The sequence below is a fragment of the Bos taurus genome, chromosome 8, assembly GCF_002263795.3.
Source record: "Bos taurus isolate L1 Dominette 01449 registration number 42190680 breed Hereford chromosome 8, ARS-UCD2.0, whole genome shotgun sequence".
NCBI classification, from domain to species: Eukaryota; Metazoa; Chordata; class Mammalia; order Artiodactyla; family Bovidae; genus Bos; species Bos taurus.
Window position 1 is genome coordinate 83416583 of NC_037335.1, and position 14699 is coordinate 83431281.

The 14699-nt window shown below is 39.0% G+C and overlaps 1 protein-coding gene and 1 pseudogene across 3 annotated transcripts in view; both read right to left on the bottom strand.

Annotated features, from left to right (window-relative positions):
• Positions 1 to 2605: 2605 nt before the first annotated feature.
• LOC616893 (40S ribosomal protein S15a pseudogene) lies at positions 2606 to 5797 on the bottom strand (annotated as a pseudogene).
• Positions 5798 to 7995: 2198 nt separating this feature from the next.
• The window catches only part of ZNF782 (zinc finger protein 782), a 91243-nt gene continuing 84539 nt past the window's right edge, over positions 7996 to 14699 (bottom strand). For all 3 annotated transcript variants that reach the window (XM_059889506.1, XM_005210417.5, XM_059889505.1), the window contains exon 5: positions 7996 to 14286. In XM_059889506.1, coding sequence (XP_059745489.1) covers positions 12416 to 14286 — 1871 coding nt within the window. In that variant the 3' untranslated portion in view covers positions 7996 to 12415. The remainder of the gene's footprint in view (positions 14287 to 14699) is intronic.

Consider the following 14699-nt stretch of genomic DNA (forward strand, 5'->3'; position numbering starts at 1 on the left):
AGGTAGTGCCACTTGTTGGGTTCTGTGTTCCTCTCTGGTTGGACAGGTCAGTTTGTGTTCCTTTGTAAAGCATTGCTGCTTATTGGACTCTGTGACTGGGTAGGGCTGCAGGCACACGTTGCAATACCACCTAGTCAGGTGGGGCCTCAGACTGTGCTCCCCATCTGGATAGTGCTACTGGCTAAAGTCTGTGTTCAGGCAGGGCTGCAGGTAGGGCTTTATGATAGGATGGGACTTCAGGCTGTGGTCTGTTGCCAGGTAGGGCTGCAGGCTGTGCCCTTAAATTGGTCAGGGTCACAGGCTGGTTTTGTGATTGGATGCTGCAGGCTGTGTGCCACTATTGATAAAAGTTGCTCCATTGGGTTCCTTCATCTGGTGGGGCTGTCAACTATACTATATGGTTGGGTGGGGTGGAGACTGTGCTCCACAGTTGGATAGGGTTGCTGTCTGGGCTTACTTGTCAGGAGAGGGCCACAAATTATGCTCAGGCTATTCTCTTTGATTGGGTCACTGGCTAGATGAAGGCACAGGCTGTGCTCTGCAGCCAGGCAGTTCTATATATTGGGCTTTAAGGCTTCCTGGGAGTCCCTATTTGGTTCTGTGTTCATGAAGGGCTGGAGGCTATACTCTTGAGTTGAGAGGGGCAGCTGGTTTACCTTCCTACCCCAATGCAGCTATAGGATGAACTCCATAACTGCCCATGTTTTTTGTCTAGGCTTTCCAGTTGGGCGAGACTAGAGATTATGTTCAGCAGTTGGAAGGGCTGCTGTCTTACTTCCCTGAGTGGCCCCTAGAATGGATGTTATAGTCAGTAGTGATTGTTGGCTGGGGACCCAAACCTGACATAACTGCCAGTTGAGCTCCCTGGGCACATGAAGCCAGTGGTCTGGGTCTGCAAATGAGCAGAGACCACTGGCTACGATCTCTGCTCAGGCACAACCAGCAGCAGGAATGTGATTTGCAGACATTTGTGCTGGCTACTATAAACTCTGCTGCCTTCTTTATCTCTGTCTAATATCAGGTGGTCCAGCTCCACAAATTCCTGTGAGGTGAGATCCAAGTGGGCCTTCTGAGAAGCATCTGCAATGCTGAGGAAGTTGTATGCCCACCTTGGGCTAATTCCCACTAGAGAAACTATCGGCCCAGAGATGTCTCTTGATGCAGTGCTGTATCAGCCTTGGGAAGAGGTGGTATGATCAAATTGAAACTGCTGCTCTTGCCTTTCTAACGTGGTCCCTTTTTTTTTGTTGTTGTTGTTGTTGTTGTCGGTCCAAGGAGAGTGCTTCAGTTTTACCTCTGGGTTCTGGAATTTTCACAAAGGTATCTTGTCTCTGGATAGTTGCTAGTCAGTATTCCTCTAAGGAGAACTGAGGTCAGGGACAACCTACTCTTCCATCTTGCTGAGGTCACTCAAAGTAACTTTTTTTTTTTTTTTTTGGCCATATTGTGTGGCCTGTGGGATCTCAGTTCCCCAACCAGGGATTGAATCCAGGCCATGGGAGTGAACCCATCCACTAGGCCACCAGGAAACTCCCCAGATTACATCTTAAATGTAACCAGCCCTTATTAAAACTTATCTATTCCTTCAATTATGAACATGGGCAACAAAAATTCGAAGTGTCAGAGTACCTATCACTCCGTCACAAAGAGAAATCATAAATATTCTCATGTATCACATACAAGTAGTTATATGTATTTAGAAATATTACTTGGCTCATCTCTGCTTTGAAATTATGACAGTTTATATATCTCACAAGAGATTTGGGTATCTTATGTATTAGTAAAGTATCACATTTACTTCTATACCAAAATTATTTTTAAAAATATTTCCTTCCTTTCTTTCAGTACATTTGGTTTTCATTGTAATCCTATTATTTTTTATGCATGTAGAAACATCATCAAGAAGGACCATCTAATTGCCAGAGTTATCCACTACACCAAACACATTCAGAAGCTAAGACACAAAGATCAATGTCATTGTAATAAGCATATCAAATTTGAGTGACGTGACTTAGTAATATTGCTCTTCACATTTCTCTGTTTTCTTAGTTTAAAATACAACATGCTTATTTCATATGGTGGGTTAATTTTGATTAACACATGCCAATAAGAAACTTAAAGGAGGCGATGCTAATTAGCTGTGGTGATTTGTGAAAAAATAAAAGATACTAACTTTTCACGAAGAGCTTGTCTGCTCAATGGTCCACAGGCATTCAGGGGGCCTTTGGTTTACTTGTATTAAATAGTCCTTCCACAGCAGCCACCTGAAAGCCATGGCTGATTTGGGAAATAAAAGACGCTAGGTCTCCCATAATTAAATTTTACAAATAATCTTAACAGAACTCACCAGATGGAGTGAAATTAATTAAAGTAGGATTGCCAGATAATTGGGTAGGGAAGATTTATCTCTCAGAAAACTACCCCCTCCAAACTAAAAATCTTTCCCATGGATTTAAAGAATAATCTTGTAGATAAAATAAAACATAAATCATACATCAAATCTGACCAAAACATTTAGCTTCCTAGAAACAATATACTTGGCTTTCCAGTGACTGAGGATATTGACTTAAGCTCTGAGAACTTCCAAGCCACAAACTGGAGAGCATTCAGAAATAAGCAACAGAATTTATATGGTGAAAAATGCTGTTATAGAAACAAAACATAACATTGTCCCTTAAATACACAATTAACCATTGTAAATTTGAATAATATGAAAAGGAGGTAGAGCTAGAGGGAAGATGGTGGGGTTAGGAAGGACCAGGAATCTGTCTCCCTATCCAGACAAAAATTATGCTGGCAGAATCTGTCTGTTGTAACTGTTTTGGAGTCTACTGAAGATTTCTATTCCTGGAGAAGCATTGGTCCTATAAATTGAAGTTGATTTTAGTCAATTTCAGCTTTTAGCACCATAGCAGTTACTCATCTCACACACCTTCAACCTTGTGCAGACAACCATGAACATGTTCCTGAAGCAGTTTTTATGTAGTTTTATGTATTTCCTGTTGTGGAAACAGGGTGAGCAATAAGGAGAATGACCCCCAAATACTGGAAATCTTCTTTTACTGCTGACTACTGCTTCTGATGACAGAAGTGTGGAAACAGAGGCAGGCTGCCATTCTTGCAAGCCCCTCTTTATCTGGCTGAAGCAATTTCAAGAGGATGTATAAGTCCAGCACTTCTTTTTCTCTCTTAATTTTTCTTTCATTTTTGGGAGCCAGACATTTAAGAAGTAGGGCATTCTAAAGCAATCCCATATGTTAAGGGAATTAAGAAAGTCATAAATATCCTGGGAGGTAAGTAGCCTTTAAAAACACAACTGAAGGGGGAAACAAACATTTCTGTAATAATAGGGAGACTTTCAGCTCAGTTCCGTTGCTCAGTCGTGTCCAACTCTTTGCAACCCCATGAACTGCAGCACGCTAGGCCTCCCTGTCCATCACCAACTCCTGGAGTTTACCCAAACTCATGTCCATTGAGTCAGTGATGCCATCCAACCATCTCATCCTTTGCCATCCCCTTCTCCTCCTGCCTTCAATCTTTCCCAGCATCAGGGTCTTTTCAAATGAGTCAGCTCTTCACATCAGGTGGCCAAAGTACTGGAGTTTCAGCTTCATCAGTCCTTCCAATGAACACTCAGGACTGATCTCCTTTAGGATGGACTGGTTGGATCTCCTTGCAGTCCAAGGGACTCTCAAGAGTCTTCTCCAACACCACAGTTCAAAAGCATCAATTCTTCTGCACTCAGCTTTCTTTATAATCCGACTCTCACATCCATACATGACCACAGGAAAAACCATAGCCTTGACTAAATGGACCTTTGTTGACAAAGTAATGTCTCTGCTTTTTAATATGTAGTCTAGGTTGGTCATAACTTTCCTTCCAAGAGGTAAGCGTCTTTTAATTTCATGGCTGCAATCACCATCTGCAGTGATTTTGGAGCCCGCCAAAATAAAGTCAGCCACTGTTTACTGTTTCCCCATCTATTTGCCATGAAGTGATGGGACCGGATACCATGATCTTAGTTTTCCGAATGTTCAGCTTTAAGCCAACTTTTTCACTCTCCTCTTTCACTTTCATCAAGAGGCTCTTTAGTTCTTCTTCACTTTCTGCCATAAGGGTGGTGCCATCTGCATATCTGAGGTTATTGATATTTCTCCCAGGGAGACTTCAGTACCTCACTAATGAACAGTACAACCAGACAGAAGATCCATAAGGAAATAGAGAACTTGAACAACGCAATTAACCACCTAGATCTGACATATACAGAATATTGTATCCAAAGCCCAATGGGATATTTTCCAGAAGAGATTATATGTTAGGCCGCAAATTAAGCCTCAGCAGATTTAAAAAGATAGACATCATACAAAATCTCTTCTACAATCACGATAGTTATACCAAAATCATGGTATACAATGAAAACATTGCTAAGAGGGAGTTTATAGCTAAATAATACGAAAAGATTGGAAAACTTCACTAAAGAGGCTAAGCCAGACTTATTTTAAAAACTGTATTCTAAAAAAAAATAAAAATAAAAAATAAAAACTGTATTCTTTTCCCAAGAAAAATATATTAATAATATAAAAACAAATTACCAGTGTATTGTTGGTTATAAACATCATTCATGTACTCCTTCCTTTGATAAACCTTTATTATTGATAAGTAGGTGTAATGTGCCCAAGCTTAAAGAAGTCCGCATTTAGATGTTGTTCAGCTGCTGCTGCTGCTAAGTTGCATCAGTCGTGTCTGACTCTGTGCGATCCCATAGACAGCAGCCCACCAGGCTCTGCCATCCCTGGGATTCTCCAAGCAAGAATACTGGAGTGGGTTGCCATTTCCTTCTCCAATACACGAAAGTGAAAAGTGAAAGTGAAGTCGCTCAGTCATGTCAGACTCTTTGAGACCCCATGACTTAGCCTCTTTAGTGAAGTTTTCCAATCTTTTCATATTATTTAGCTATAAACTCCCCCTTAAGCAGTGTTTTCATTGTATCCCAAAAAGACCCTACCAGGCTCTTCCGTCCATGGGATTTCACACGCAAGAGTACTGGAGTGGGTTGCCACTGCCTTCCCCAGATGTTGTTCAGAGCTAAGTATGGTACGTGTCAGCGGCTGTCGTGCACTCTTTCATGCACAGAGGCTACTCTTTGCTCTTTTTTTTTTTTTTTTTCCTCTGAGACATTTTATTTGTATGGATTACATCCCTAGAAAAAGAATCCAAGGATTTTCCCTCCTGTATGTTTTCGTCTTGCTTCTTCATGGTCCATGATGCCAGCTGAGGTTGTCAGTACAATGAAACCAAACTGACGGGATGGGAGCAGGTTATTCTGCCATTTTTCTAGATCTTTGAGTTGCACATCAAATCTAGGGCTGATCACTCCACACTTATTTAGCCTGCCTGTGAGGTTCACAACAATTTTCCCAGCCCTGTGATCATCAATGATTTCAAATTCGCCAATGTAACCATGCTTCATCATCACTGTTAGAAACCTGACGATGACTTTGGAGCACGGCCTAATAAGGACCTGGCGTTTGCCTCTCTTTTCGGCATTGTTGATACTCTTGAGAGCATCGGCCAGGACATTCATGCGCACCATTCTGGCGGCACGGAAAGATGGCGGAAAGAGCTACTCTTTGCTCTTAAAGATTACACAGAAAAGGCACATGTATAGGAAACATTGCTTGACAGCCTGAAGCGTACAGCAAGCAGACCAGCAAAAACACCTGTCATGATCCCCAGCATCCTGAAAACCCCTGGCACCAGTGGCAAGACAGTGCCACCACCCCTGCCTCAGCTGGATTGTTCTCTGTGAAATCAGGCAGAATTAGAAATCCCAGAGGCTTCTGATCCTCAACAGCCATTACAGATTTTGATCTGGGAAGTTGCTCAAACCTTGTAGCCTGGCTTGTATTTCCAGTGTGGTACTAGTAGGGCTTTACAGGAGGCCCCTGAAGTCTACCTGGTTTGCCTATTTGGAGACATCAGCATCTGTGCTGTCTGTACCAGAAAGGTCACCTTCATGTCCAGGAGCTGCCAGCTACAAAGGGGCTTCCATGGGACAAACACTTGGCTTGTAGACTCAGGATAAGATATTGCTCAGCCTCCTGCAGAGATTAGACATTGGGTTTGCTTTTTCCATGGATAAGTCACCAAAACATATGCTGTACATTGAAAAATAAAGGCCCCAAACCCTCACTTCCATTTAAAATATGTGGATATAAAGCATTAGTTCAGGGAATAAAGTTGCACAATTGATGGCAACTTGGTGGCTTCTGTTGCATGCATAAATATGACTGCATCTTTTCACTACAACTTTCTATACTTATTTTCCTGTATCTTGTGAGTACAGTTTGTTTCTGCACTGTTCCAATAATTTTGACATGAAAATGTTATACTATCAAGTAAAAAACCACTTTGTCTCATCACTCCATTTGATTTCATCTCACCTACTGCTGAAGAATTTACAGGAATAGTCATGCCTTCACCACTGATGACTCTAAGTTTCCCTTAGGAATATGGAGGGGCCTCTGAGAATTGAGTTAAATATTTTTTTCCTATTAAAATTTCTTTTTTATTGGAGTATGTTGCTTTACAATGTTGTTAATTTCTAATGTACAACAAAGTGAATCAGCTTTGTATGTCAACCCGAGTAACATACATCCCCTCCCTTGGGAACCTCCCTCCCACCTCCCCATCCCATCCCTCTAGGTCATCACAAAGCACCAAGAAGTTTCCTGTGCTATATAGCAGGTTCCCACTAGCCAACTGTTTTATACATGGTCATGTATATATGTCACTCTACTCTCCAAATCTGTCTCATCAAGCTCAATCTTATCTCAAGGTCCTTCTCAAAATTCTCCACTGACCTTGAAGATGAGTTCTCAAACTCTGGCCCAAGTCATGCCCCCCAAAACTCTGTAACCTGGCAGGAGGCTATCTACTACTTGAAATGGTGTCTTTTTAAGGTTCTGACATAAGCTCTGGTAAAGAAGGAAAAATTTCATGCCTTTTGCCCATGATTAGGGCCAAATCACCTGCTGATCTCTAAATCTTTTGTCAGAGAGGTCACCATGAAGTGACTCCTGTACACAAGAGAACTCAAGATGCAGTTCCTGTGTTAAAAGGCATTAATGGAATCACCTTCAGTATAGCAAGGAAACAGGACTCAGGGCAGTAGTGACCATTAGAGCATGTGTGTGTGTGTGTGTTGCTGGTTCTATCTTAAAGCGTGACTTCTGTCTAGAATAGGTATACATCTGCTGTGTAACTCCTACCCTGGATGCAAGAACTTGTAACAGAGAACCCAAGTGACAATATTCCAGTTTAGTTCAGACTTCTATCAGAGAGAAGCTCTGGGGGGAAGGGGAGAGATAGTCGCAGGTGGTGATTTTCCTGCTGTTGTGGAAAAGAAATTTCCTGGGAGTTGGACACTTGGAAATTTGGCTGAGGTACATAGGCCAGTGCACAGGTCTGAAGCTTCCAAAATTTCAGGAATTGTATCATCAGATAAAAAGTAATGCCTCAAGAATATGAGGAATTCCCACCTATATCAAGGCTGAATCTCCTTTAGGCCTAATGTATTTTTTATTATATCAGCTAAAATCTTGCTTTAAGCTCTGTTTTTAATAGTAGTAGTAAAATAGGTAATGGTTTGCTGTTGTTCAGTTGCTAAGTCAAGTCTGACTCTTTGCTATCCCATGAACTGCAGCACACCAGACTTCACTGTCCTTCACTGTCCCCCGGAGTTCACTCAAACTCATGTCCACTGAGTTGATGATGCCATCCAACCATCTCATCCTCTGTCACCCTCTTCTCCTCCTGCCCTCAATCTTTCCCAGCATCAGGGTCTCTTCCAGTGAGTCAGCTCTTTATATTAGGAGGCCAAAGTATTGGAGCTTCCGCATCAGTCCTTCCAATGAATATTCAAGGTTGATTTCCTTTCACAGTGACTGGTTTGATCTCTTTGCTGTCCAAGGAACTCTCAAGAGTCTTCTCCAGCACCACAATTCAAAAGATAATGGTTAGTTATTACTTATTGCTCATTTACTCTGTGCCAGGCATAGTTTAAAATAACTGACATATAGATTAACTCAGAAAATGCCCTCAAGAAGCACTGTAGGTAATTACCATCATTATGCACCCCTACCAAATGAGGAAACTGAGGGATATAAAGGAGAACTGCCTTGCCCAAGGTCACACAGCCACATGGGAGGGAGAAGGGAATAAATATACAAGGAGTAAAGCAAGTGAACCATGTGACGAATTCAGAATCTGAGTCCCATAATATGCTGGAGATCCAAAATTCACTTCTATAATCTTTAAAATCAGATATATTGATGTGTAATTTATATAAATATGTGGCTCAGATGGTAAACAATCTGCCTGCAATGCTGGAGACCGAGGTTTGATCTCTGGGTCAGGAAGATCCCCTGGAGGAGAGTATGGCAACCCCCTCCAGTATTCTTCCCTGGAGAATTCCATGGACAGAGGAGTCTGGCAGGCTACAGTCCATGGAGTTGCAAACAGTTGGACACGATTAAGCGACTAACATGAACATGCATTTTTGATACCTTCTGATGAGTTTTGAAAATTTATATACCTTTGTAAATACCATCACAATCTGCATAGAACTTTCTGTCATATTAAAACATTCCCTCGTTCCCCTACCAAATTAATCTTCACCCCACACCAGGGCAACCAATGGGCTGCTTCCTATCCCTCTAGATTAGACGTCTTTCCTAGAATTTTGCATAAATAGAATCATACAGCTCTACTTTCTGGTGCCTGGCTTCCTTTGCTCAGCCTGATCTTATTATTAATGTTGTTACATGTATTAGTGTAATATTAATAGGTTCTTCATTTTCACTACTGAGTGGTATTCCATTGTTAGGCAACAGCACTGACTATACATCTATCTGCTGATGGACATTTTGGTTCTTTCTAACTTGGGGATAGTATAAATAAAGATTCTATGAACATTTTAATACAATTCTTTTTAAAAAATTATTTTATTTTTTACAATAATTTAAGTTTTGCTAGGCGTAAACACCTAGAATTGAAATGGTTGGTTTTAGATAAGGCAGCATTACTTTTGGAGAAGGCAGTGGCACCCACTCCAGTACTCCTGCCTGGAGAATCCCATGGACAGAGGAGCCTGGTGGGCTGCAGTCCATGGGGTCGCTGGGAGTCAGATACGACTCAGCAACTTCACTTTCACTTTTCACTTTCATGCATAGGAGAAGGAAATGGCAACCCACTCCTGTGTTCTTGCCTGGAGAATCCCAGGGACGGGGGAGCCTGGTGGGCTGCCGTCTTTGGGGTCGCACAGAGTCGGACATGACTGAAGTGACTTAGCAGCAGCAGCAGCAGGAGCAGCATTACTTTTACAAGGAATTATCAAATGGATTTTTAATGCTATCACATTATAGCATTATAGTTTTAATTTACACTTTCCTGATGATTAAAGCTTTGGAATCTTTTCTAGTACTTACTGGCTATCTATATATCTTCTGCTGTGAAATACCTGTTTTAATCTTATCTTTTTTCCCAATTTAAACTGAGTTGTTTGTATTATTGGGCTTCTCTGGTGGACTCAGATGATAAACAATCCACCTGCAATGTGGGAGACCTGGGTTCGATCCTTGGAGTGGGAAGATCTCTTGGAGAAAGGAATGGCTACCCACTCCAGTATTCTGGCCTGGAATTATTGCATTATGAACATGGAATATTGTGAATTTCAGTACTTTGACAGATACATCTATTAGAGACATTTTCTCCCAATGTGTGATTTTTTTGTTTTCAAAATAAAATCTTGAAAAGCAAACACTTTAAATTTTAATAAACTCCAGCTTATCTTTTTTGCTTTTATGTCTCACACAATTCTTTGTATTACATCTTAAAAATCTCTCCATGCTTCAAAGCAGTTTCTATGTTTCCCAACAGAAATTTTATACTGTTAGCTATTTTGTTTAAGTTTATAATCTATTTTGAATAAAACTTTAATTATTGTATAAATATCAAGGTGCATTTGAAATATGTGAATATCCAATTATTTTATCATCATTTCTGTATCAAATTACCCAGGAACATATGTCAAAAATCAACTAACAACTCTCAGTTACATTTCAGATCATTAGAGAGCAGGAAAAAGCATTGTTTCTATTCTTAAATAAGAAGATAGCTGGGAAGAGTTTCAATTAACAACTTTTTTTTGACTACATCATATATCTGAGATTATGGGGCAAAAAACGAGTCCAAAGTCTGGAGAGCTAGGTAGCTGCAGGGAGAAACAAGAACTCAAGCAGTTGTTTAACTGAGACAGAGAATGCCACAAACCATATAAAATGATTGTAAAAAAAGCTAAATAACATTCAAGATCAGATAGGTTAGTTCAGAAGAGAGAGAAATTATAGTAAAATTTAAATGCTGGAAATAAAAAAAAACCAACAAATGAAGAATGCCTTATAAGGGATGGATTATCAGTATACTTGATACAACTGAGGAAGGATTCAGTGACATTGAAGAGAGGCAGGATACAAACATATTTACATAAATTTGTATGTGTGTAGGCTTCAACACAATATTTGTATTAGTGACCCTGAGATAATACAAAAGTACACAGAAAACAGGGTTTGTCTTTGTTGAAAAAAGACAGCTTAGTAAAAATGGCCTTTCCTATATGCACATGTCAGGAGGCAACAAGAGAAAAGAAATGTGGTATAGGATTTCGAATTTTCAGATACTTCCTGTGAAAGGTTTATTTGTTATTAGTATACATGTAGATGATGTATTAATATCAGAACAGTTACTAAATAAGGGGTACATAATTCTATTACAATGCTGTAGAGTTCTAGAATACATACAAAACAAACATTTAAGTGGCATGCACATACAAACTGATGTAGACAACAGAAAACTCAGAAAATATTCGCATATATTCAACACTGTGTAACTTATACCATTTATTTCTTATTTTTAAAAATCTTCTTATTCTAGTAAATGTCCATGAACCAATACTGTTATAGTTCATTAAATGTCTTAATATTACACAAGAAACAACAGTTTTGATTAACATAAAGGCTATTATTAACTTTCTCAAACTGATAAATTTTTCCCTTGTAACAAACTCTGAGTGATATTAAACTTTGATGACTCATTAAAAGCTTTGACATATTCAAATTGAGCTTTGACAGCTCAGTTATCAGATATTCAATGAGATCTCATTTTTTTGGGTAATGGATTACCTATATATGCAGTAATATTAGATATCTTCCCCTGATACTCACCTGACTGACGAGGAAGAGATATGGACAAAAGCTATGGTCATTCAGGATTTGCCAGGGGTTTTTCCTGTGTGATATTTCTGATATACTTCACTGAGTTCACATGTCCACAGAAATCATATTCATAGGTTTGAGTATACGTCAGTATTAGGTATACTCGAACCTGCAGAAGCTCAGCAAAGAACAATTCTATTTCCTCATAGCAAAATGTCTGTGTACATGCAGGAGAAAATTCCATTCAATATTTATTCTTTGGCCCTGTTTCTTTCTATTTTGTACTCTTTCATCTTCTGTGCATAAGCCCCTTGGTTTTGCTGGGGGTAATATCCACTGCATTCTGACAAGGGACAGGAGAAAACATTAAGAATTTGAGAGATGTATTTAGTAAGACTTGTCATTAAGCCCTACATTTCACTATCTAGAGGTTAAAAATAGGATTTCAAGTTGGATGACAGTGGTTGAGAAATTTAAGCTAGGTATGGCATTAGAAAAAGAGGAAATGGTTATTGGTGAACAATGAATATATCATTATGTCATATATCATATGACATATGTCATTATATGTCATATAGTTATTACCCTTATGTTAGTCAAATAGAGGTTGGACATAGTAGGATTCCCCACATCCATTACTTGTTTTCTTGTCTGTTTTAATATACTGTAAGGTCTCTACCCTTTATGTTATTTTCTGCTTATTGAAAAAACTGGTGTTTGACTAACAGTTCTCACATTTACTCCATTCCCAATTTTCTCACTGTTTGATTTCTCTAATGATGAGTGAATTTTGATTTGCTGGGACAAAGTTATGACATATTCATTACATTCCCAGAGTTCTTCTGCAGTGTGAGTTTTCTAAGGATTGAATGCCTAGAGTATTTCTTGTATTATTTTAGTTTCTTTACTGGATTGAATTCTCTGATCTACAATGAGGACTATACTCAAGATGAAACTGCCCATATAAAATATATTCCAAGAGATTTGCTCATGTTAAGTTTTCTGATGTTGAGTGAAACTAGTATCTTGCATAAGAACTTCCAAGTTTTTATTATATTCTTAGGAGTTCTCTCATATGTATTTTGTATGGTGAGACTTTATTTTCAGCTCAGAGTTTTTCCATCTTCATTATATTTATATTTTTATTTCCCTGTATGGGCTTTCTGATGTTCTCTAAGGCTTGATTTTTGACTGAAAGTTTTTCCACATGTATCACATTTGTAGGGTTTCTCTCCAGTGTGAGTTCTCTGATGTACTCTGAGGTTTGATTTCTGGCTGAAAGCTTCACCACAGTGATTACAATTATAGGGTTTCTCTCCTGTATGAGTTCTCTGATGTTTTCTTAGGACTGACTTCTCACTGAAAGATTTGGCACATTCATTACATCCATAGGGTTTCTCCCCAGTGTGAGTTCTCTGATGTCCTCTAAGATTTGATTTCTGCCTGAAAGTTTTTCCACACTCATCACATTTATAGGGTTTTTCCCCAGTGTGAGTTCTGTGATGTACTCTAAGGTTTGACTTCTGGCTAAATGCTTCCCCACAATGATTACATGTATAGGGTTTTTCCCCTGTGTGAATTCTATGATGTCCTCTGAGTTGTGATTTCTGGCCAAATGCTTTCTCACACTGATTACATTTATAGGGCTTCTCCCCTGTATGAGTTCTATGATGTTTCCTTAGGCCTGACTTCAGTTTGAAAGCCTTCCCACATTCATCACATTTATATGGTCTTTCACCTGTGTGAGTTCTCCGATGATTTCTTAGGCCTGACATATGGCTGAAAGATTTTCCACATTCATTACATTCAAAGGGTCTCTCCCCTGTATGAATTCTTTGATGTACTATGAGAATTGATTTGTAGTTGAAAGATTTCCCACATTCATTACATTCAAAAGGTTTCTCTCCTGTGTGAGTTCTCTGATGTATTCTTAGTCCTGACTTTGCACTGAAAGCTTTCTCACATCCGTCGCATTTATAGGGTTTCTCTCCTGTGTGAGTTCTCTCATGTTTTCTTAGACGTGACTTCTCACTGAAAGCTTTCCCACATTGATGACATTCAAAGGGTTTCTCCTCCATGTGACTTTTCTGAGGCTGAATCAGGCATGAAGTTTTAGTGCAGGATTTTCCACATTCATTACACGCACAGGGTTTCAACATTATTTGAGTTTTCTTATGCACATTGCAAGCTGACTGGTAACCCAAAGCGTCTGTACATGTGCCATAGTCATAGGTTTGTTCTATTGTGTGAATTCTCTGATGCACTGGGAGGGTTGAATTATGGCTGAAATTCTTTCCATATTCAAAGGATTTCACCCCTATATAAAATTTTTCCTGTTCTTTAGTGTGTAATTTTTGGCTGAAAGATTTCCCTTCTATGTCAGTTTTTTGAGTGATCCTACTAAAATTATTTCTGTTTTTAGTACATTCATATTTATTAAACTCATAGTGACTCTTCTCCTCTGGATGACTGCTCTGAGAAACTATCAAGGTTGATTTCTCATGTTGGTTTTCCCCAAATTTATTGAATTCATAAGGTTTCATTTTTGGATGGGTACTCTTAGACATAACAAGGGCAGTCTTTTCAAGAAAATCTTTTCTACATTCATTATATTCAAAAGCTTGCTGCAAAGTCTGAATTGTCTGATGCTGGATAACTTTGTCTTTATGTCCAAAGGTTTTCACATTTTTACTACAAACAAAAGAATTCTCTCCAGTATTAGTTCTGCCGTCCTTAATACTGAAAAGCCAATTCTCACATACATTAGGCGCATAAGTCTTTTTTGAATATTGACAGTGTGGGGCCAGTGAGCTAAGAAGCAAGTAAGTAGACCCTGTAGTGTCAAATTTACAGGGTATTGTTTCTGCAGGAAAAATGTTTATGTCCAGAGTACATGGTTTTCCTGATATTTCTTGTTCCATAGTCAATGATTTGTTGATGAATAAAACTTGCCTCAAATGTTTGCCTTGGTTTTCTAGGCTCTCCTCTAAGAGTTCATCAGGTTGGAATTCTTCTAAAAATGAGAAAATTAAGAATATTTTATGATACTTAACACACTTATAAAATGAGATTTATATACCTATGCCCCATTATGTGTTTGACTCCTTGGTGTCTGGCTCAGTTTCTTCCCCCAAAATAATTTCAAGTTTGTATTCTCTCTTCTTTTGTTGTTAAAAACTTTTTCTAGTGGAAAAAGAGAGAGCAATCTAGAAATGAAATTACACATATCTTTGGTAACTTAAACCATAATTTTCAAAACTGGAAAAAGAAGAGGATATAAAGGAAAGCAACAATTAAGAAAAGAGAATATATTTAAGAGAGCTGAATCCTGGGAACAGAGAAAACAAAGACTGGAATGAATTCGACAAGGATTTTGCTCTAAGTAGATAACAAAATGTATCAATGGAGAATTGCTTTTAGTGGCTT